Source organism: Canis aureus, chromosome 29 (genome assembly GCF_053574225.1).
Source record: "Canis aureus isolate CA01 chromosome 29, VMU_Caureus_v.1.0, whole genome shotgun sequence".
Classification (NCBI taxonomy): domain Eukaryota; kingdom Metazoa; phylum Chordata; class Mammalia; order Carnivora; family Canidae; genus Canis; species Canis aureus.
This window is the reverse complement of record NC_135639.1, coordinates 30758514-30783485: the sequence shown is the minus strand read 5'-3', so window position 1 is coordinate 30783485 and position 24972 is coordinate 30758514. Positions and strand designations below refer to the sequence as shown.

At 38.5% G+C, this 24972-nt stretch overlaps 1 protein-coding gene across 3 annotated transcripts in view; it reads right to left on the bottom strand.

The window, feature by feature from the left end:
- Positions 1 to 508: 508 nt before the first annotated feature.
- The window catches only part of ARHGAP19 (Rho GTPase activating protein 19), a 63916-nt gene continuing 39452 nt past the window's right edge, over positions 509 to 24972 (bottom strand). For all 3 annotated transcript variants that reach the window (XM_077878139.1, XM_077878140.1, XM_077878138.1), the window contains 6 exons: positions 19382 to 19447; positions 17614 to 17805; positions 12768 to 12866; positions 9247 to 9357; positions 8532 to 8610; positions 509 to 4406 (listed from right to left, as the gene is read on the bottom strand). In XM_077878139.1, coding sequence (XP_077734265.1) covers positions 4396 to 4406; positions 8532 to 8610; positions 9247 to 9357; positions 12768 to 12866; positions 17614 to 17805; positions 19382 to 19447 — 558 coding nt within the window. In that variant the 3' untranslated portion in view covers positions 509 to 4395. The remainder of the gene's footprint in view (positions 4407 to 8531; positions 8611 to 9246; positions 9358 to 12767; positions 12867 to 17613; positions 17806 to 19381; positions 19448 to 24972) is intronic.

Genomic DNA, 24972 nt, shown 5'->3' with positions numbered 1-24972 from the left:
GAGAGAGAGAGAGAGAGAGAGAGAGAGAGGCAGAGACACAGGCAGAGGGAGAAGCAGGCTCCATGCAGGGAGCCCGACGTGGGACTTGATCCCGGGTCTCCAGGATCACGCCCTAGGCTGCAGGCGGCGCTAAACCGCTGCGCCACCGGGGCTGCCCCCTCACTCCTTATTTTTAAACAAGGAAATAAGATTATGTGAGAAACTGAAATCTGTGCAAAACATTCTAGACTCAGCCACAGGATATGAGAAAGGTTAGAATTCCCAGAGGTTCCAGTCCCATTTCCTATCAGCCAAAGGCCCATTCCCCCTGAACTCACCTGCTCAGATGAAAAACAAGGCAGAGGTACTTTTCTTAGACAGTGACATATTCCTCAGAACAAGAAGCAACCTCTCTGTTAATAATATTCCATTAAAACTGGGGGAGGGGGATATTTTTAAAGAAGCAACCTCTCCTTAAGATAACCTATCAGTCAAAACAGTAATTAAGAGACCAGTCAGAGCCTATGGATATGAAACAAAAGAAATTTAATTTCAGAATATTACATGAATAACAAAGAAAGACAATACATATGGTTGTTCTTTATACTTACATATATATATATATATATATATATATATATATATATATCTGATATACAAAGAAGAATGAAATACAAAAAAATGGTGAAACAGTTAAGGAACCTTGCTTCTCTTGTTGAGCAAGATCAGGGAGAGCCAAGGGCGACCCCTACTATGGAGGGCTCCGGGTGGGAGTGTTTTTCCCAACAGGCTCTGCCAGTTTCGAAGCATCTGTGGGAGTGCTCAATGGCTCTTCAGCCCCCCGGCTGTGGCCTCGCACACTCCAGTTTCCATGGCAACCCAAGCACTCAGGCTATTATGTACTCACCTCGCTAGCCCCTCCACTGATTCTCCACTAGTGGAAAGATGTCAGTACTGACTGTCTAGGAAAGCTAGCTTTTCCGGGGGAGTTTTAGATTGGTTTTGAAAAGCTTGTGCATCTTAGGAACCCAAATTTTCCCCAAATTCTAGAGCAATCTTGCCAAATGCCAATATCCAGGTTTAAATCAAGGTCCCATCTTCAGTACAAAAGCTTCAGGGTGAAGGGGACAGGGATGAGGCTCTCTCTGGAAAAAGAAGTTCTATTTAGAAAAGACCTTCCAGCATGTGTGTGAGGCCCTGTACGATATAAGGAAGCAGCAAGTGTCTAGAGAAGTCTGTTCCCAAAGACGGCTTCCCCAGTTATGCATGGACCACACAGCTGGTCACTGCGGGGCACAGGAACAATGACCATAGGTTCTCCTAGAAGGCAGTATTTTAAACCATATCCTAACAGAGTCTCCTGTGAGGGAAACTACACAAAAACACTGTATCTGGGAGGAAAGAAAGGCTCTGCTCTGACACTCTGGGATCTGCTGGCTTCCTTACAGGTCAAGAAAACGGCCACCTCTAGATCTCCCAGTGGTCACCACAGTCAAGAGCTCTGCACTACTCCATTTCCCAAGGGTGCTCCCTAGAAGGATATTCAGGGTGAAGAGTGGGTGGAGGACCAGCTGTGGTTTCAGTTATAACCAATTAAGTACCAGCTCCTTTAACATGTTTTGGCACTCAGGTACAATCAGGATCTTTTAATCTTTCACTGTGGCAGTGGAGTCTTTCAAACCAGATTTCCTGGTCTCAGTGCAAAAGTCTATCATTATAAAAGGTTAGACATTCCAGTGTCTGTGGTTTTCACTGATCCAACTAGTGTAGCTCACCCCGGACCTGAATCGAGGAGGTGCTCTGTGTCTTCACATTTATGCCCACTGGCACAAGTCTACTGTCCTGTACTAACATCACATCAGAATCCATCACAACTGACCCCAGAAAGAAATGAAATGTTAAAAGCCATAAAAGGAAGCATTTCCAAAGAGACTGTTCCAACATGAAAAATAAACATAGCAGATTAAAAAAAACAACAACAACATCTTATAGATTAAAAAAAAAAAAAAACTGTTAAATACTGGCTCAAAAATACACCCCCCACCAAGTCAGAAAGGAGACAGTATCCTGCTCCTTTTGATAAAGGGCTTTTGTCTTTGAGTTCTCCATAAGATTCCATAGGATTAGAACACTCAAATATTACAAGGCAGAAGGTTATGCTGTTTATTTCTCAAATTTGGATTCCAACTGGATCACAACTTCTATTTAAAAATGACCTATCCCACCCTTTAAGCAAGGGAAAGTATATTTAATAAATAACTTAAATGAAACATGCATACCCAAATTCACACATAAAGTGCCCAAGAGGGCAAGCTGTACAAAAGCATGTGCATGTGGCAAGCATCTCTCTCACCACCCTAGCCCCGGCACAACACCTAGGTTACCAATTCCATTCAACCAAAGTCTTCTAAATCTCAGCTACCTCTCCCTCAAATAGAACCCCAGAACAAAGCCGAAGACAGGAAGGTATCAGGTCACTGCTCTGCTCTCTCCACCTGATGCCAGGCATGTTTAACAGACCATACCACTATGGGATGAAACACTTAGACAAATAAAGAAAGGAAGTATCAGGTTAAGGGAGAATACTATTCCAGTCTGGTCGAATCAAAAGCAGTCTCTCTGTGCATTCACTGGTAGTTGGTCCTTATTTTCTCAATAATAAAAAAGCCAAATAGAAACCTACACAAACATATTTGCTAATAAGTATTTTTAAGGATGATATAAAACTGCTCTAGAGAAAGGGGCTTTTAAGCAGGCTTATACACCCCACCATCTATTGTTCACGATCCAAGTTGGAAGGCCAAATTTTACATTTCTCTTCACTACTGCTATTAAGCAGCAAATGAAACAGGAAAGTATGGAAGAGAGGATAGCTGGCCACAAAACCAAACTGTGAACCCCCAGAGTCATCTTTCATTTCGGCGGAAATACAGCTCTTTCAAGAGTTTCAAGATAGTTAGCAAGTCATACTTTGCTGGGCACTGCTTCCTCACAGAGCCTGACTGAGCTCCTGCACAGGGTTTGAGCCATTACACAGCTTAAGAAAGCAGGCCCACTCCAAACACTCTCTCCTGCCACATGCTGCTCTCTAGGCAGTGAGTATATACAACAGATCAAAGCCATGCCACTGCTTGCTTACCTCAAACACACATGAACATCCCCAACCCAGTCAAAGCCCCAGCCCCACCTCCAAACTACTCCTGCACCCATCCTGACAAGGACGGGGGCGGTGCGGCAACCCTCCTCAAACACTGATGATGAGCCACAACAGCTTCCAAGGGAGAATATGCTCTTTGAAATCCTCTCAGCCCTGCAGAGAGTGATGCTCACTTCCCCCTGTGACTCCTGCTCTCAGGAGACAAGTCTAGCCTCACACCCAATCCCTTAGAAGGTGAAAGATCACCCCAACCACAAGGTGTCACCCTGGACATAAAGCCAGCTGGCCCCAACCTAGTCACACTCCAGAGTTTCCAGTACATTCAGATATTTCAGTAAATCTCTCTCAAGCCATTGGTGACTTTCCTTGAGTCACAGTGATCTGGCACAGAAATAGTGGCACCAGAGATGTTTTAGGTGAGGAGAGACTGAATGAAGAAGACAAGTTCCACAACCACACAATTACTTTGTCATCACTGAGGAGAGGGAAAGAAAGGGGGAGAGAGGAAAGGAGGGAGGAAGGGACAAAGTTAAAAACTGACATTTGTTAAAATATGGTATCATTCTGAATTCTCCTTTTTCAATAACTCAGGTCCAAGAAATAATTTTTCTATTTCTAGGAAAGCTGTAAGTTCTTTGAACAGAAACGATATTGAGGAATACAGCCTCATGAGATAAAAAGCTTTCCCAAAGTTTAAGGTGGAAAAGAAGGGAAAGACATCTGTCTTAGATGCAATTTAGATGACATAAATAAAAAATGGCTTCAAAAAAAACAACAACAAATAAACAAGAAACAACCAAAATACGCCACCATGCCATCAAAATAGAGAAAAGCCTCAAGTATCAGTTGAAAATAATATTAATCCACTAGGACTGACAGTACTTAAAAAAAAAAATCACTGGTAGTTGAATACAACTTTCATATTTTAAAAAATAATATCAAACAAATACATGGAATAAGCACTGTAGCCCACCTGGTTCTGCCCATTTACTGTGCTACGTGAGCTGGTTGGCTGGTTAGTGGTTTCTCCACAATATTTTCAAAAAGAGAGAGAGATGCTAGCACCCATTCAGTAGACAGAGTTTGCAGACATCCAGTGAGTGGGGTTAGAGGTATCAGTCAGGTCATAGGATTAGTTGACTTTCACAATGCAAAATGCAGCATGCAAGCTGCAAGTCCAAGCTTCTCTGTGAGCAGTAATGATGCCTGGTCCACCAATGAGAAAATTCTGGATGGACAACAGGAGAATTCTGGATCCTTCAGAGGAATCCTAGGTTGAAAGAGAAACAAAAACATTAAGCATATTTATAAATATCTTTTTGCAAACATCTCACATAAGAGCTAGAGAATCTATACTTAATTTCTACAAACTGAGGGTTAAAGAGCTTAATTGAGAATTTTTGACTTTCTATCAAGTAAGTATCTCTTTGTCCATGTACCCTAATCTCAGTTCATTAAAACTTAATGCCGGGATCCCTGGGTGGCACAACGGTTTAGCGCCTGCCTTTGGCCCAGGGCGCGATCCTGGAGACCCGGGATCGAGTCCCACGTCGGGCTCCCGGTGCATGGAGCCTGCTTCTCCATCTGCCTGTGTCTCTGCCTCTCTCTCTCTCTCTCTGCGACTATCATAAATAAATAAAAATTTTAAAAATATTTTAAAAAAAACTTAAAAAAAAATAATAAATAAAAAATAAAAAATAAATAAAAAAAAAAAACTTAATGGCAATAACAGCGACCAATGTACTAAGTGCATATTTTGCACCAGACTCCACTCTGAACACCTTATGTACATTATCTTATTTATCTTCACAACAATCTGTGCATGAGGTAATGCTCTTGCCATTTTACAAGTGAAAAATCTGAAGCCTACACAAGTTAACTTGCTCCAAGATTAACAGATATTAAGCAGCAAAGCTGGGAATTGAACCAAAGTATAACTGAACGCAGAGCTCAAAGCCTTACCACAACTATGCCTCTTACCAGCGAATGTTTATTAAATGCCTACAACGCACTGTCAGTACTGGGAGGAAGAGAAGAACAGAAGACAGGAGGCTACAAATATATTCTCAGGTCTGGCCTTTGTCTTCCAGAAGAGAAACTAGCTACAGATATCAGACAATACATGTGAAGTAAATAACCACAATAAATCATACTAAATATGTCAACATTTTAATAGCGTCAGTAAGAGTTCAAAGGAAAACATTCATCTGGCTGGGTTAGCCAAAGGTTTCAAAGAGGAGATGTGGTTTAGGTTGGGCTTTGAAGGAAGTAAGATTCTCACTACTGAAAATAATGCCCAATAATAAGAAGGTGACAAATCAGCAGTCCTCATCTGAGGGCGAGTTTGCCACCTCCTTCCCAGGGTATACTTGGCAATGTTTGGAGGCATTTTGGGTTGTCAAAACCGGGGAAGGGTGCTACCAAGGGAAGCTACTAACCATGACACAATGTACAAGGCAGCTCCCCATGGCAGAGAATTATCTGACCCCAAATGTCTACAGTGCCATGTTGAGAAACCCTATGCTAAATAAATGTCTTTTTGCAGCGTGCTCTTGATGATAATAAAACTGCATTATTTCCCTCAAATAATATTCCTTTTATAAAATCGCCATCTGGAGATGCCACGTTTAGAAGCAGTTATTCAACTGAGAGAATAAAGCTGTGGGTTAGCCCAGGCTGCTGAGAGGTAAAAAGTAAGAGCAGAAATAAGCAGAGAAACTCAGGATAGAGCACTTAAAACACAAAGAGAAGGGCACCTAGGTGGTTCAGTTGGTTGAGCATCCGACTCTTGGTTTCACTCAGGTTGTAATCTTGGGGTTGTGAGGACAAGCCCTGCATTGGGCCCCATGCTTGGCATGGAGTCGGCTTGTCTCTCTCCCTCTGTTCCTCCCTACCCCACTCATGCACGTGTGCTTTCTCTCAAATAAATAAGTAAAATCTTTTTTTTTTTTTAATTTTTTTAATTTTTTATTTATTTATGATAGTCACAGAAAGAGAGAGAGAGAGAGAGGCAGAGACACAGGCAGAGGGAGAAGCAGGCTCCATGCACCGGGAGCCCGACGTGGGATTCGATCCCGGGTCTCCAGGGTCGCGCCCTGGGCCAAAGGCAGGCGCCAAACCGCTGCGCCACCCAGGGATCCCAAATAAGTAAAATCTTAAAAAAAAAAAAAAAAGAAGGGGGAAGAAGAAGAAGGAAGAAGAAAGAAGGAAGAAGAAGAGGAAAAAGAGGAAGAAGAAGAAGAAGGAGGAGGAGGAGGAGGAGGAAGAAGGAAGAAGGAAGAAGGAAGAAGAGAGGTAGGCCAGCAACAGGAAAGCTACCAGAGAGATGGAAAAGAATTCAGAAGGAAGAACAAGAATAGGGCAGCATTATGACAGCCAAGGCAGGCCTTTCAGAATACAAGAAGTGACCAAGGAGAAAGCAGTATGAACATGCCACTGCCTAATCCAATCAAAGGTGTTCATTATGTGTGGGCCCCCAATTTTCTGAATCACTTTTTTATTTTTAAGTAGGCTCCACATCCAACATGGGGCTTGAACTCATGACCCTAAAATCAAGAGTCACATGCTCTGCTGACCAAGACAGCTGGGACACCTGATTCATTAATTTGAGAATCTAATAAAACTATATGTTCTGTCCTTCAGAAAAATGCACATAGGCACCAACACATAAAATGACATCAACAATACCAAGAACTTGATTAAAGCCCTTAGGAGGTCCATACATAACAGCTCAAGAATCCCTGCTCTAAATCTTCTTGGTAAAATATGAACTTGGCTTATTTCTTTAATGCACTTCTCCCTTCTGAAAGTAGAATTGTCAGTATAAAAAGACTTACTATTTCTTGATTCTTTTCTTTTTTTTAAAGATTTTTTTAGGGATGCCATCAGCTATTTATGAGCGGTTAAGCGCCTGCCTTCGGCTCAGGGCGTGATCCCGGGGTCCCAGGATTGAGTCCCACATTGGACTCCCTGCCATGGAGCCTGCTTCTCTCTCTGCCAGTTTCTCTGCCTCTCTCTCTCTCTCTCTCCATGAATAAATAAAATCTTTTAAAAATTATAATAAAAAAATAAAGATTTTTTTTATTCATTTGAGAGAGACTAAGAGTAAAAGAGATCACAGAGGGAGAGGGAGAAACAGTCTCTCCACTGAGCAGAGAGCCCAATGCAGAGCTTAATCTCAGGACCCTGGGGTCATAAACTGAGCTGAAGGCACACAACCTACTGAGCCACATGGGTGCCCTTCTTGATTATTTTCAAAAACGAGAGCCACAAAAGGTATAATTTATATAAAACAATGTATCCTACAAAAATAACTTATGCTTGGTTTTGATTTACAGATATATACGTAGAAATATTTAGACACACATAACTCAAACACTCAACTTGCCTAAAGACAGCCCTGCTTCTGACAGCCCAGTCAGAAGCAAGATGGAAAGAAAGAGCATTCAGATAATTCATTCAAGAATAAGGAACAAGACCACACTGAAATCTAATCTTCTAGAAAAGAAAAAAGATTTATCCGTAAGGGCTGGACTTGTTCTCTTTCTATTGCTGATGTCTCAAATCGTAATTAGCTCATGTCTCAGTAGTAAAATGCACACATCAAGCCAGAGATCGCTTCATCTGCCACGTGAGCCTTACAAAACAGACAAGTCTCTGCCGGTCCTCTCTAGTCACAACTATCACTACTTGTTAATGCTTCTAAGACATTATTTCAATTAAGCCTCATAAGAAATCTGTGAACTAGATATAACTATTATCTTTATTTTCAGAGGAGGAGATGAATGGTTTTCCTTGGTTAGAAAAATGAAGTCTCAAATCAGGTCTAACAGCAAATCCCCTGGTTCTCCCAGTGGACCACATGGCTTCCTCAGGAAAAAACACAGCAGCGGCTGCCTTTTACCAGAACAGCCTGCTGCAACCAGCAGTCCCAGCACCAAATAATCTTTTTTGTCTGAAAAATATGTTGTATGATATGATTTCCAGGGTCCAGCAGCTATTTATTAGCTGGAAGCCTCACTGAATAAACAAGGCCAAAGTCTACACAGAAAAAGAACATAACTATTCTATGTTTATTGAGCATATTCTTAGCATTTCTGTACTTGGTCTTTCAAATTAGTTTACACTTGCTTTTAATTTACTCAACAAGTATTCTTAAGATTTTTTTCATATGTGTCCCATCTGCCCAAAAACGCAGGGGCCATGTGTGTCCATCTTCACAGCTCTACCCCTCAGCACCCGAGACAGTGCTGGGTAGATGATCAGTAATCATCTGCTGACCAGCCTTGCAATTTTACATTGCTTCTGACAGTGGGAATTCAAAAACTGCTACTGATGGACTAGAGGCAGAAAGGACTTACATTCAGTAAGAACATGGGATAAGTACAATCAATACCTTTTTTCCCCTCTTTCTTCCCCTCAGACCATTTCAATCTTGTTGGTGTCATCGTGACAGCTGGAGAGCCAGAAAATAACTGTAACAAGAAAATTTTATAGTGGCTTAAATGTGCTAATTAATGTCATTCCTACAGACAGACTTTATTAACAGAATTATTTGCTTGTTCAATTTCAATGTGAAGCATTTTACTGAGGCTGATTGTATTTACATCATTAGTTTTAACTGATTTTATTGCTGACTTAATGAAGCAGCATATCTGGGATAACTAGAAGTGCCACCCAACATATAATGCAGTGCCAAGTAGGCCCAGCTCAAATGTTACCTGCCAGTAAGAACTATCCCTCCAGCACTTTGTGGAGCTCTTTCACTCTATTTGTCATCTCTGCATATGACATATCCTTATTTCCAGAGGAGAAGATGGGCTCAGAGAGAATGAATGGTTTCCCTTGGCCTCAAATCAGGTCTAACGGCAAATCCCCTGGTCCTCCCAGAGGACCACATGGCTTCTTCAGAGGAAGAGCTGTACCATACTAGCTATAGCTTCCTGGAACTCCACATGTGTTTGTTTTTGACTATCAACATAAATTAAAGGATTAAAGAAAAGGCACAGTTGAATGACCTAGAGAAACACAGTATAACAGAGGACGGTATATCAATATTTCTCCTTTCTACCAATGTCCACAAAGATGAAGTCCAAAGAACAATATCTTACTAAGTTCATATTTTCTTTGCTGGTTCTCTTCAATTCACCAATGGCTACAGATTCCGGAGTAGGGTACTTGTTTTTCTTTTCTGACATCATCTGATTTCCCAGGACCTTCCGCTGATTTAGGAAGAGAAAATATGTGATTTATAAAGATCTACTATTTACAGCTCTACTGGTCTTTAAATCTATAGTTTCTTAGTTTAAAAAAATTTCAGCTTTTTGGTAAATTCTCCAAGGCCATCTTATAATGGGATGCCAAAGCATGTTACCAAAAACTATGAAGTTATTGCCTTTCTTTAGGTGATCACTTTTCCTCTACATTTAAAATAGCTGAAATTAAAAAAAAAAAGCTGAAATATAAGAAGCAGATTTATAGTTGATTTAAACTAGCAAAGCAGGCCAATTACAGTGTGTTTCTGAAGTCATAAAAAAACAAAAACAAACAAACAAACAAAAAAACACAACCACCACCAGTTATTTACCAGTATAATTTTTTCCCCAAATATGTGTTGTCTCTGGCAGCTGTTAAGAGTCCCCTCTCTACTCAGGGAAACTTCTTCTGGGTCCACCTTAAGGCTGCTTCCCTGTCATGTCCTTGCATAGGATTAGAAAATTTGGAGAAAGTCTTTAAGAGTTTCTAATATAGCCACAAGAGTGTACAGGCCTTCTTAAGAGGTTCACATGACTATACTGTCATTCAGAGCAGGATTAAAAGACCTTTCATCTGAACAGCTTAGAAGCTGACATAACCTACTATAACAGCTGATAGTGACAATTCTACCATCTTTGGGGAATTCTTATCTTTTTCTTCTTAGAGGATAGTTTAAATCCCAAAAAAATGTAACAAAACTAGAACATTAAACTCTACAATATGAATCAGCAGCAATATTAAGAATATTTCAATGTCACATAAGAGAAATTTTGGAGGAAAAAGTCTAGCCCACGAAAGGAATCAAAGCAGAATATAAATAAAATAGCTAAAATGCAGGAATGCTGGAAAAATGAGACTACTACATCTTCCTTTCAGAAATCAGCTGTCACCTCAGAGTTAAGCTGAAAGGGGGATGCTAGGAGCCAAAAGACTGGCTATAAAGCTTCCAAAGAAGTTTTTTTTTCAGATTTTATTTATTTATTTGAGAGAGAGAGAGAGCGAGAAGAGCACAAGCGGGGAAGAAAGGGAGAAGCAGGCAGGAGATGGAGAAGAAGCTTCCCCACTGAGAGAGAGAGAGAGTGAGAGGCAGAGACACAGGCAGAGGGAGAAGCAGGCTCCATGCAGGGAGCCTGACATGGGACTCGATCCCGGGTCTCCAGGATCACACCTTGGGCTGAAGGCAGTGCTAAACCGCTGAGCCACCAGGGCTGCCCCCATATTTATTTACATTTCAAATCAACATTTAGAAATACATCTAAAGCCACTGCAGAAGAACTTACTAGGAAGAGAAAACTACACCCATCTAGCTTCAGTTAAAGAAATATTTGTTTGACACATAGAGAAACCTTTATTTGACTAATAACTTTTCTTGTTATCAATCATCTCAATGACAGGAAGTCAAAGGGAATGAAAGACTTCCAAGTAAAATGAACCAACAATGAACTATACCCAAGGAGGTGAATGTACTGCAGGGGTTCTAGCAAAATAAATTACCTTTTAATTATAGTAAAATATACATAACACAAAATTTATCATTTTAACTATATTAAGTATATAGTTCAGCATCATTAATTCCATTCATATTGTTGAGCACCATCACCATCATCCATCTCCAGAACCTTTTTAATTCCCCAAATTGTGTACATACTAGACAATAATTCCCAATTCCCCCAAACCGTTAGACCCTAACAACCACCACTCTACTTCTTTCTCTATGAGTTTGACAATTCTAGGTATCTCACATAAGTGGAATCATATAGTACTTGTTCTTTGTGACTGGTTTATTTCATTTAACATGATGTCCTCAAAGCTCATCCATCTTGTAGCATATGTTAGAATTCCCTTCCTTTTTTAAGGCTAAATAATATTCCATTGCATATATATATGTGTATGTGTGTATATGTGTGTATATATATACACACAATATTTTGTTTATCCATTCATCGGTCAATAGATATTTGAATGGCTTCCACCTTTTGGTTACTGTGAATAATACTGCTATAAACATGGGTGTACAAATATGTGTTCATATCCTTGCTTTCAATTCTTTGGGGTACATATCCAGAAGCGGAATTGCTGAATTCTGTAGTAATCTTACTTAATTCTTTGAGGAACTGCCATACTGTTATCCATGGCAGGTGCACCATTTTATATTCCCACCAGCAGCCCATGAGGGTTTCAATCTTTCCATGTTCCCACCCACACTTGTTATTTTGTTTTGTTTTTTAATAATAGTCATCCTACTGTTATTTTCTATCTTACTGTAGTTTCGATTTGCATTTTCCTAAAGATAAGAGATATTGAGCATCTTTTCAGTTGTTTATCTTCTCTAGAGAAATATCTACGTCCTTTGCCCATTTTTAAATTTTTTTTCCCATTTTTGTAGGAGTGCATTATATATTCTGGACATTAACTCCTTACTAGATATATATTTTACAATATTTTGTTCCATTCTGAGTTGTTTTTTCATTCTGTTGATCACAAAGGAAATTTTGATGTCAAGCAAGACTAATGTCTCACAGACTAATGGCCCCCACAGGCTAACAACTGCAGGCTAACAACTGCAGCTTAAAGAAAAAATATATATTAGAAGGTATTTATTTTTATTTTCCATTTTAATCAGACCTCCTTACTGTTGTTGTATTTATAGATTCTAAATTTATAGATGTTAAAATAATTTTAAAAGAAACACAGCAGAACACAGAACTGTGCTTAATCTCTCTCCAAGTTAACCAGAACCTTGCCTTAGTTTTATGCCTGAAAATTCTAATCCCATTATTACGTTATCTACTGCCACCTGATGGCAACATGCCTTAACTACAAGTTCATATCATCCGCGAGGACGTGTGAACTAAATCCACAAGTATAGTGATGGCAGCAACAGCCCAGTAGATATTGTACTTGTTTTTAAAACAAGATTTTTAAGTAATTTGCTGCAAAGGAAGAGAATATACAACTGATTAAAATATTAAGCTTACAAAAATTTAAATCACCTAAAATTTGCTAGGCTCAGAAAATCCATTTCCTAACCATTTCCATAAGTCTGTCAACTCCATTTCTCCATAGCTTTTGCAAATTGTGCAGTGGGGTTTGTAGCACAAAGTAAAGAACTCTCCACATTGGGGACTCTGTCCTCAGGCCCAAAGAGAAGGAAGGACCTTTCTTTTACTCTCTAATCATACAGCTCCTTCTCCAATTCGAAACACAGCAAAATGCTATAAAAACCCGAAGTTTTTCCAAATTCTATCCTTATCCTCTTACAAATAAACCCTTCATAGGATCCCAAAGAAGAGAAGAAAACTGTTTATGCATTGAAAAGTCAGACTGTTAAGTTTTCTCTAAGTCAATGCTAAAAATGAGAACACAGCATACCGACCTTAATAAGGCCACTGAAGGAACGTGAACGGGCTCTTTTCTGTACCCGAGGAGTAGAAGATTCTCGCCCTGGTGTTTGGGTCACAGATTGCTTATTAAACTAAGAGAAAACATAAACATTTTACTATTATTTCCTCTACCAGGAGATAGGATTCTGTGATAATCAACAGCTAAGTGTAAATATGCAGAAAAGTCCAGGAATAAGTGAGTCTGTACACATATGGATTAGTAGGTTACTAAGCAAATTTCAAAAGCAGAAATGATGTTGCCAAAAAAAATTCAAATTTATTAAATTACTATAAGGAGACTGTACTTCATTTTCCTTTTTCTTATGTACTGTAAGTTTGGTAGCATCACCTCTATTTTATAAACAAGGAAACCAAGACCCAGAGAGTTATGCAATTTGCCCAAGATCTCCAGCTGGTAATCAATATTTTTTGCAGAAAATATCTTGGACATGAAGAGTGACCAGCACAACCTAAAACAATCCTTAATTTAACATTAATTGCATACAGAATAAAAAAGTTACTAAAGCTCTTTAAATGGACATTTATTATGAGTGCTTGCCAGCACTATAAACGGAGGAAATATATCAAAATAAAAAGTGGTCAATTTCATCAATATCAACTCTTTGTTTGATGGTATCTAACATGGAAAAATAGAAAACCTAAAACACTGTATAGTCTTATTTATAATGCTTTGATTAGCCATTTATCTCCTTAGTTAAAAAATATAATACTTGGGAAGTATTATACTTGGATGGGTCAGCAGTTGAACATCTGTCTTTGGCTCAGGGCGTGACCAGGATCCAGGATGGAGTCCCTCGCTTCTCCCTCTCCCTCTCTTTCTCTCTCTCTGTGTCTCTCATGAATAAATAAATAAAATCTTAAAAAAAATAATAAAAATAATACTTAAAACTCTTCTACTTGTCTGCCTTTTCTAACTATAGTTTCTAAATATGTGAATTGTAATTTTGCAAATTTTTACCAGTTCAAGTTCAGTTCTGGAGGTTTAAAAAAAAAAAAAAAGACACTCTTCATACATATTATACATGTACCAAAAAAGTTCTCAAAGTTAATTACCAGAAAATTTAGTCACTTCTAAAGAGTTTACAAAGCAAGCATCCATCCAAAATAAAAATAAAATAAAATAAAAATAAATAAATAAATAAAAATAAAAAATAAAAAAAAAAAAGCAAGCATCCCTCCAATATATCATTCCTGATAATGTTGGCCAGATGCAATAGGGGGGCTGTCTTGTACCTAGCTGGTGGGAGCATTAATAATTTTCTGGGAAGCTATTTAGCAATGTGTGCCCAGTCTTTTCAAAATGCATACAGTAGTCCCCCTCTATTCGTGGCTTTGCTTTCTGTGGCTTCAGTACCCTGTTATCAACCACAGTCCAAAAGCAGATGATTCTCCTAGCCTAGTAGTAGTAGCCTAACGTTATGTCACAACGTCTACATCATTCACCTCACTTTATCTCATCATACAAGCATTTTATCATCTCACATCATCACAGGAAGAGTACAATATAGTAAGATATTTTAAGAGATATTTATTTTATTTCACAGAACTTTCACCACAGTATACTATTATAATAGAACAACTATAACATACTTCTATTTTCTTAGTAACTATTGTGGTTAATCTTTCACTGTGCCTAATTTATAAATTAAACATTTATTATAAATATATATATATTTTTAAAAAAACAGTATATATAGCGTTCAATACTATCCATGGTTTTCAGGCATCCACTAGGGGTCTTGGAATGTACCCTCCACAGATAAAGGGCAGGAACTACTGTATTAAAAAAATACACACTATCTATGAAGTTCTTACCAAAAAGAAAAAAAAATCTAATGTATTCAGATCAAGCTTCTAGAATTAGATCTAACTACAAATTTATCATAAATACAGAGGACTGAGGTATGTGTTAACACCACAAGGGTGACACTAGCAAAACTAGACTGTGGAAAACAAACTATATGGTTTCTTTCACAAATAAAGTGCAGGGAGAGAGAGAATGTACGGATGTGTGTGTTTAAATGCAGTGTGATAACTTGGATTAGACACTGGCACAGAAAAAGGATATTAGCAAAAAACTGCTAAAATCTGAATCAAATCTCTCACATTAATAGTAATACATCAATGCTAATTTCTTAGTTTTAACAATATTACTATTAGGAATGAAAAATACATGAGAATTCTCTGTACTATCTTTGCAATTTTTCTCTAAATCTAAATTACGTCAAATTTAAGTTGATTCAAACAAAGTTTGGCAATTTTTTTTGGCAATTTTTTTTTTAAATAGACTTTATTTATACATGATAGACACAGACAGAGAGGCAGAGACACAAGCAGAGAGAAGCAGGCTCCATGCAGGGAGCCCGATGTGGGCCGCGAAACCGGGACTCCAGGATCACTCCCTGGGCCAAAGGCAGGGGCTTAACCACTGAGCCACCTAGGTGTCCCAGTTTGGCAATTTTTTAGGGGAAAAGAAAAAGAGGGGAGAGAAGGAGGAACCTATACATTAAAAAGGACCAAACAGCAGTATCCACCAAAAAAAAAAAAAAAAAAAAAAAGCACGCTCTTTGGTCATGTCACTTCTAGGAAAAAATCTGCAATGAAAATACCTATAAACAAAAATTTATAAGATAAAAAATAACCTAATTCCCAAATATGTCCAGTTGCTGTTAAAAATGTTCACAGCCCCCTCTTTTTTTTTAAGATTTTATTTATTCATGAGACACACACAGAGAGAGGCAGAGACAAAGGCAAAGGGAGAAGTAGGCTCCCTGTGGGTAGCCCAATGCGAGACTCAATCCCAGGACCCCAGGATCTCAACCTGAGCCAAAAATGGACACTCAACCACTGACCCACCCAGGCATCCTGTTCACAGCCTTTTAACAATACAGAAAATGATCATGATATAATATTAAATGAAAAGAATAGGAATATTAAAAACTGAACATATATTATGATCTCAAGCAAAAGAAAAAAATGTCAAATACATATTCATGGAAAGTAACACTAGAAGAAAATACTCCAAAACTTTTATCAGTGGTTATCTCAGGATGATTACAGGTGATTTTTCTTCTTTATACTCTACTGGAAGTTGTGCTGCTTCTACAGTGAATATTTATTATTTTTATAATCACTAAGAGAAAAATCAGGAAATAGTAAAATTAATAGTTTCTTCAAAACAAAAGGGCAATATTATTTTTTTTGTATATTTTTTTATTGGAGTTCGATTTGCCAACATATAGTATAACACCCAGTGCTCATCCCGTCAAGTGCCCCCAAAAGGGCAATATTTTAAACGTATGCAAGAATTTATAAGCATGCATGAGAAAATAAAAGAAAGTATGTGGTATGGTCCGAACTATGCAGAAATTTATCGCTATGAAAAAGCCTGAAAGAAACACCCAAAATGTAAACACTGGTGGGATGAATGATTTATTTTCTTCTTAACCTTTTCTATAATTTCCTATTTTTCTAAAAAGAGCAAAAATGTTAGTTTTTCCTTGTAATGTCTTTAACATTCTATTCTTGATGACAGAAGTCATGACACTTGTCCTACCTGAATTGCTCTTAGTTTCTATCAAGAATTAAATCACTACACTGCTTTGAATCTACAATAATACTAGGCTTTGAATCTACAATAATACTAGGCCAACATCTTTGAAAATTCGAGTCATAACACAATTTGCTAGATCTCAAAGTAACTTCAAAAAATCTAACAGAAAACTTCTCTTGAAGGAGTGTCAATTTTTTTTTAAGATTTTATTTATTTATTCATGATAGACATAGAGAGAGAGAAAGAAAGAGAGAGAGAGAAAGGCAGAGACACAGGCAGAGGGAGAAGCAGGCTCCATGCCAGAAGCCCGACGTGGGACTGGATCCCGCGACTCCAGGATCACGCCCTGGGCCAAAGGCAGGCGCTGAACTCCTGAGCAAACCCAGGGATCCCCCAGGACTGTCCATTGTTAAGAACAGCTCAGTTCAACATTTTCTGAGCACATGGTTATGTCTGACCCTACACTTCAGATTAAGTATTAAAAAATAAATAAAAAGAGACCTCCCTCAAGAAGGTCCCAGTTGACTAAGAAGAGGCTGACCTGTGTGTTCAGCTCAAATTCAAGAGGAATTGAGACAAAATAAATTTCCCAAGAAAGAAACTAACCAAGTCATTGGGATTTACTCAAACTACACTTTGAGTCTCAAAATGGCAAATGGAGACCTAATTTTACTCCCATAACCCCAAAATAAACAAACTTAGCTACCAGAATTCCTACTTTCTAACACCAACTTAGGCCCCTGAATTTATAGTGTTTTCTAACTGCAAACAACTCATTAGTAAGAGCTACCACTTTTGCTCTGCTACGCCAGCCACTTTACATATTCCTTCTAATCTTTACATAGTCATGAAGCATAGACATTTCAATTACCTCTTGAAAAAACCAAGAAAATTGAAATGTAGAAAGATTAAATTATTTGCCAAGAAAATCTGAAGGATTTAAACTTTGGAACAATATATCTCAACTGCTGGTTCTCTCTCAGCATGCTTGGTACATGACCAAAATGTGAGAAACTCTAACCATACTTAGATCTTTCTGTTTAATTCTAGAAATCCCAGAGCCTCCACTCCTTTCTGTAGTGGGGTAGGAGGACAGAGACTGCCACTGAGGTTCCAATGACTAGTTTGCTTTCTTGACTGAGCCAAGCTGGGGCCAATAAGAGAATCTTATTCTCTAAATGAGATGCTTAACAACATTCCCTAGGGATTCTACAACCTCAATCATATTGCTAAAGCCCTGTCACTGTTTCCCTGCCTTCAGGTACCTGTCTAATAAGTTGTTTCTTCTTTGCTGACTCTGGCATATTGTGAACATGTTGGAACAATTCTCTCAATGCCTCTTCCGTACGCTGCTGGGTCTCCTCCTGGTGAGAGCAGGAATCCACCCAGTTCCGTTTCTGAGATTTTGCCAGTTGGAAGGACTTAGTAGAACATGAAGCTATCAGATCAAGATCATCCTAGAGAAAATTTTAAAGAAAAGCAAATTAATATATCCTGCCAGCTTTGTTTTCAGGTTCCTGCAACCCTGAAAAAAAAGAGGAAGAAGTGGGGAGCATGGTATACTCCTATACCTAGGAATAAGAAAAATCTAAATATAATTATCACATGAAGAAAAATCTGTAATTATAGACTATATAAATAGCCTACTCCCAAGACAGCCTAGAGAACCTAAATTCATTTAGAATATTACCACCAAAAATTATATTTATAAAGAGTTCAATTTTCAAAGCATCTTTTAATTGCACATAACTCTCACTGCTATCCTATGAAGTAAGCAGAGAAAGTATCATTCCCATTTGATAGAAGAAAAAATTGAAGTTAAACTCTTAAGTTTAAAGTCATTTGGATACTAAAGTGACAGACTCATCCTGGAGACCAAGTGCACAGACTCTTGGCCAGTGCTCTTTCCTACATACAGGAACATTATGGGATAACTACACAGCAGTGGTTGAGGAACAGAAACAACTCTCTAAGAGAAGCTACACTCCAGTTGAAACAAGTTGAAATCATATATTGTTGTCCTGGTCACACCAAATATTTACTGAATGAGAGGCAGAAACAAACAACAGAAACAACCGCGTAAGACAACAGCTTAAGTTTCTAACCAAAACAGACTAAATAAGAGATCATCAAAAAGTACTTGTGAAGTTCTTTAAACTTCTCAGTTTTAAAGCTTAATAATTATATATAATCTTATTAATAAGCATCACACATTTGCTTTCTAAGCTCACGTGGTCTCAAGTCTTTGAAATGTTTGACAGTGTCACCACTGAACCTGAAACAAGAATGTATTATAGAAAACTGTGATTTCCCAGGGAAGGCCCATGGAGCCCCCTGAGCGCTGCCTGCAGGACAGATGTTCCTTCCCACTTGTCTTCTTTCCTGGACAAGTTGCATAGCTGCAAGTTAAGAATGTGGTACAGGGATCCCTGGGTGGCGCAGCGGTTTGGCGCCTGCCTTTGGCCCAGGGCGCGATCCTGGAGACCCGGGATCGAATCCCACATCGGGCTCCTGGTGCATGGAGCCTGCTTCTCCCTCTGCCTGTGTCTCTGCCTCTCTCTCTCTCTCTCTGTGTGACTATCATAAATAAAAAAAAAAAAAGAATGTGGTACAACATTTGGCAGTCAACTTATTTTAATAAATTAAACAATATTAAAAAAAAAAAAGAAAACTATGATTTACTGCTGTAAAATATTTAATACATTTGCTATTTACAGACTGTTATATCATATGCTTCAGAATGCACAGGGGCTTTATGAAAATCTTTAAACATGCAATCTATGCCATCACTCATATGTAGAGGATCCCATCTACCAGTGGAGCACCTCTGAAAGGAAACAAGACTATGCAGAGGCACTTTTATTTCAACATGTAACTTTCCTCTCAGTCTTTTTCCTCATCTCAAACTGACTAGATAATTTTGAACTATAACACATTTTATTTTCCATGGCTTTACTTTGATTTCACACTTTAACTCCATTAATCTTAATTAACTCTTCCTTGTTGGGGCTAAAAGCCATTTCTTATTCTTACCTTTGATGCTTGAGTTCTGGAGCCCAAATAGTGCAGTCTGGCACATTCCCGAATATAAACAGGAGCCTGGGCAGAATATAAAAGAAAACCAAGAACAAGTAGTTAGCAGTATCTAAAATTATTTCAGACCACAAGAACAGTGATTCTCTCTCTTTTTTTTTTTTTAAGATTTTATTTATTCATTTGAGATAGAGCACAAGCAGGGCAGAGGGAGAAGCAGACTCCCTGCTGAGCAAGGAGCCCAACACAGAACTCGATCCCAGAACCCTGGGATCATAACCCAAGCCAAAGGCAGATACCAACTAACTGAGCCACCCAGGCGTCCCAGAACAGTGATTCTCAAAATAATCTGCTGGCAGATTATTTCAGAAAAATAAAGGATCCTCAAAATGTCCTATTTTAGCTTCCTTTCTCTTGCTACCAAAATGATATTTCAACAAATCTGACAGGAAAACTGTTTTTGAGAAGACACTACTGTAATTTTTTAAAAAGATTTTGTTTATTTATTCATGAGAGATACAGAGAGAGAGGCAGAGACATAGGCAGAGGGAAAAGCAGACTCCATGCAGGGAGCCCGATGTGGGACTCAATCCGGGAACTCCAGGATCATGTCCTGCCTGAGCCAAAGGCAGACGCTCAACTGCTGAGCCACCCAGGCATCCCGACACTACTGTTATTTTAAAAATCAGGTATGGAAAAATAAATAAATAAATAAATAAATAAATAAATAAATAAATAAATAAAAAATAAAAATCAGGTATGGCATGTATATACTCAAATGAACCAGAAACAAAAATATAGACATTCGTAGTAATGTTTATCTTTGGCAAAAACTACCCCAAAAGAGGCACCTGGGTAGCTCAGTCAGTTAAGCAGCCAGCTCTTTTTTTTTTTTTTAAAGATTTATTTATTTATTCATGAGAGATACAGAGAGAGAGAGAGAGAGGCAGAGAGGCAGAGACAAGCAGAGGGAGAAGCAGGCTCTTCGCAGGAGCCCCACGTGGGACTCGATCCCGAATTCCAGGATCACGACCTGAGCCGAAGGCAGACGCTCAACCTCTGAGCCACCCAGGTGTCCCAGTAGCCAGCTCTTGATTTCAGCTCAGGTCACAATCTCAGGGTCCTGGGATTGAGCCTCATGTGGGGCTCTGTGCTCAGTGGTGAGTCTGCTTGAGTTCTTCTCCCTCTGCCCCTCCCCGCACATGCAAGCTAACATATAAGTTAAAAAAAAAATAGGGTCCCTGGGTGGATCAGTCGATTGAGCATCTACCTTCGGCTCAGGTCATGATCCCAGGATCCTGAGATCAAGTCCTGCATTGGACTCCTTGCTCAGCAGGGAGCCTGCTTCTCCCTCTGCCTCTGCCCTTCCCCTGCTTATGCTCTCTGTCTCTCTCTGACAGATATAAATAAATAAAATCTTAAAAAAATAAAAATAAACACCACCCCCCAAATCCTTACAAATTACAAGTAGTCCCTAAGTCACATTTTAAAATCACTACAGAGAACAAAAATAAATAAATAAATAAATAAATAAATAAATAAATAAATAAATAAATAAAATAAATAAAATAAAATCACTACAGAGGGATCCCTGGGTGGCGCAGCGGTTTGGCGCCTGCCTTTGGCCCAGGGCGCGATCCTGGAGACCCGGGATCGAATCCCACATCGGGCTCCTGGTGCATGGAGCCTGCTTCTCCCTCTGCCTATGTCTCTGCCTCTCTCTCTCTCTCTCTCTCTGTGACTATCATAAATAAATAAAAATTTTAAAAAAATAAATAAATAAAATCACTACAGAGAAAAATACCATTTAGAATTACTATGGGGTAACAAGAGACAAGAAAGAATTTAGCTTACTGATATATTGCCCAGAATCCTATGACACACACCCTGATACATTCCTAACAGAAATGTCAAATAATACAATCACTGTGGGAGAGAATTCGGTAACATCTAAGAAAATCACATTTGTATTTACCCTTTAACCCAGAAATCTCACTTCTAGAAAACTATCCTGATGATCCAACTCCAGAAATCAAAAAATAATGGGATGAGATTAAGCAGAAGATTAAACATAACCTGTCTATTAATAGAAGAATGAGTTGAATTTTTACACATTCATATAATACAGAACTAGATAGTCATTAAAAATGAAAGAAGGGAGGGAGAAAAGGAAAGAAGGAAGAAATGCTTTATGATCTTATAGGAGTGATTTCCAGTATCTACTGTTGAGTGAGAAAAATTATGGAATGGTATATAAAGTACCTGTGTAAGAGAGAAGGAACATACACACACATACACACTTATTTGATTTTACAAAAAGAAACAGAAAAAGAAGCAGGATAGGGCAGCCCAGGTGGCTCAGCGGTTTAGCACTGCCTTCAGCCCACGGGTGACCCTGGAGACCTGGGATCGAGTCCCACTTCAGGCTCCCTGTGGGAAGCCTGCTTCTCCCTCTGCCTGTGTCTCTGCCTCTCTCTCTTTCTGTGTCTCTCATGAATAAATTTTTTAAAATCTTAAAAAAAAAATAAAAAAAAAACAGAAGCAGGATAAACCAGAAAATAATGAAAATGGTTACGACAATGACTGAGTTTTCTATAAGTATATCTTTTTGTGTAGTTTTGACTTTTGAACCATGTAAATATTCTACAGATTCAAAAAATACAATTAAATCCAAAAGGAGGGGATCCCTGGGTGGCTCAGCAGTTTAGCGCCTGCCTTTGGCCCAGGGCACGATCCTGGAGTCCCGGGATTGAGTCTTATGTCGGGCTCCCGGCATGGAGCCTGCTTCTACCTCCTCCTGTGTCTCTGCCTCTCTGCCTCTCTCTCTCTCTCTCTCTCTCTCTCTGTATATCATAAATAAATAAATCTTAAAAATAAATAAATAAATAAATCCAAAAGGAAAAAAAGCAAACCCTAAAACTGGAAACAAACAGGAAAAAAAATGAATATATCTATATATATGATTGATAACATGTGTAGATGATAGTATCTGTGTATATGATAAACACATAAAAAGAATTATTCCACCTAACTTTTGAAAACTATATTCTGACTATATATCCTTAGTGAAATATATTCAAGGGAAAAGGAACTGTAAGGAAATCTTATATCGTAAACTTCAATCAGCAGGTTTACATAGGCTTACTTTTAAAACTAATTTTTTAAAGTTTTTTTTTTAATTCTTTTGTTTATTTGAGAGAGAGTACCCAAAGGTGGTGTAGAAGGAGAAAGAGAAGCAGGCTCCCAGCTGACAAGGAGTCCGATGTGGAGCTCAATCCCAGGACCCTGAGATCATGACCTGAGCCAAAGGCAGACGTTTAACTGACTGAGCCACCCAGGTGTCCCAAAACTAATTTTTTATATATTGATATTTTATATATTGCAAGATAATGCAAATAACATATAAATGCTATTAAAATCTGGAATTTGCAATGTGCAAAACAGATACAAATATAAAGTAAAAGAAGTCGGGCAGCCCGGGTGGCTCAGTGGTCTAGTGCTGCCTTCCGCCCAGGGCGTGATCCTGGAGACCCGGGATCGAGTCACATGTCAGACTCCCTGCGTGGAGCCTGCTTCTCCCTCTGCCTGTGTCTCTGCCTCTCTCTCTCTCATGAATAAATAGATAAATCTTTAAAAATAAATAAATAAAAATAAAGTAAAAGAAGTCAAGAAAAAGCTCTGGGATGTTAAATCTGAATTGGAAATATTAATATGAACTAATGATTTCTTTTTTAAAAATATTTTAGTCGACTTTTTGCCCTCAAAGAGCCTAAAAGCAATGATACCCCAGAAACAATGAGTAAATCTCGTGTCACTCAAAGAAACCAGGGCTCCTTGAAGAAAATAATTGATTTCAGGCCCAGGGCAGAGCAAAGGCAAAGTGAGCTGAGGACATTTTATGCCAGGAAGGAAACATTCAGACTAATGGAGTCCTGTCAAAAAGACACAGCAGGAAGAGCTTGCAAGGGCTCTCACTGGCCAAATTTGAGATAATTTGAAAATTAAAATTAACAACTACAATTGACTAACACGTTGAATAACTACAAACCTATGAGTCTATAGAGATATTAATAAAAAAAGAGAATGAAACAAGGAAAGGAAAGCTCTATTCAAGAGAAAAAGGTCAGCTAATAGAGATTAAATAATAGAATTAGAAAATGCTACTTTGTAACATTCAATATAATCATAGATTCCAGCAGGATTACCAATGAATGCTAAAATCATTACATTAGGCAATCACCCTGCAGGTTACTTACTAATTGCAAAAGGGAAAATGTACCTTTATAACTGAGAGATGTGGCAGTTAGCAAAATTAGCATCACTGAGAGTGAGACAATCTGACATTCTGTGCTTCCTAATGTGATGCAATATGATGCAATAAGATGTACACAAACATCACCTATGAATCATTGCCAAAAATGTTTAACATGAATCTAATCAAGCCTCCAGACCTAACTTACAACTTACAGGAACTACAAAGAAAAGGACAGAGAAAAAGCCTTGAGAAAATAAGACAAATTTAAAGTATGGAAAATTCTATAACCCAAATTGGCCTGAATGCTTCAATAAATCAATAACATGAAGAAAAAGCATAGGGGCTGTTCCAGATTAAAAGTGACATAATAATCAAAAGCAATACATAAACCTCGATTAGCTTTCATAATTAAAAACAGGAGCTATGAAATATACTCTTAAGACAACTGGGGAATTTGAATCTGTATTGAATATTAGCTAATATGAAATTCTTAATAATTTTCTTAGACATGATAATGGTACTCTAACCATTAGAAGAATGTTCTTATTCTTAGGAAATATATGCGTAAGTACTTAGATGTGAAGTTCCATGATATCTACAATTTACATCAGGGGTTCAACCAAAAACAAAAACAAAAGCATGAATATATGGAGTAAGATAAAGCAAATATGGCCAATAGTAACATATGTTGAATCTTAGAGTTGTATGAGTGTTCACTGTTTTTCAACTTTTATCTATATTTGAAAAACTTCATAATAAAGTTTTAAAAAGAGTCTTGAGACAAAAACTTTATGACATCTACAGTTTAATTTTTACCTTGGTAAACTATAAGGTAGAGCTCAAAAACCAAAGGATTAAAGATTTTATCTATTTATTCATGAGAGACACAGAAAGAGAGGTAGAGACATAGGCAGAGGGAGAAGTAGCCTCCTCACGGGGAGACTGATGCAGGACTCAATCCCAGGACCCCGGGATCACAACCTGAGCTGAAGGCAGACGCTCAACCACTGAGCCACCCAGGTGCCCCAGCAGATGGGCTTAAATGAAAACCTGGAGGTGGGGATCCCTGGGTGGCTAAGCAGTTTAACCCCTGCTTCCGCCCAGGGCGTGACCCTGGGGACTCGGGATCGAGTCCCACGTTGGGCTCCCTGCATGGAGCCTGCTTCTCCCTCTGCCTGTGTCTCTGCCTCTGTGTGTCTCTCATGAATAAGTAAATAAAATCTTTAAAAAAAAAAAAAAGAAAGAAAGAAAACCTGGAGGTGTTAAGTATTTTACTGTTCAGGGAGAATCAACAAAAGGCCTTCCCACATAAAATGGGAATTAGCCTTAAATGTAG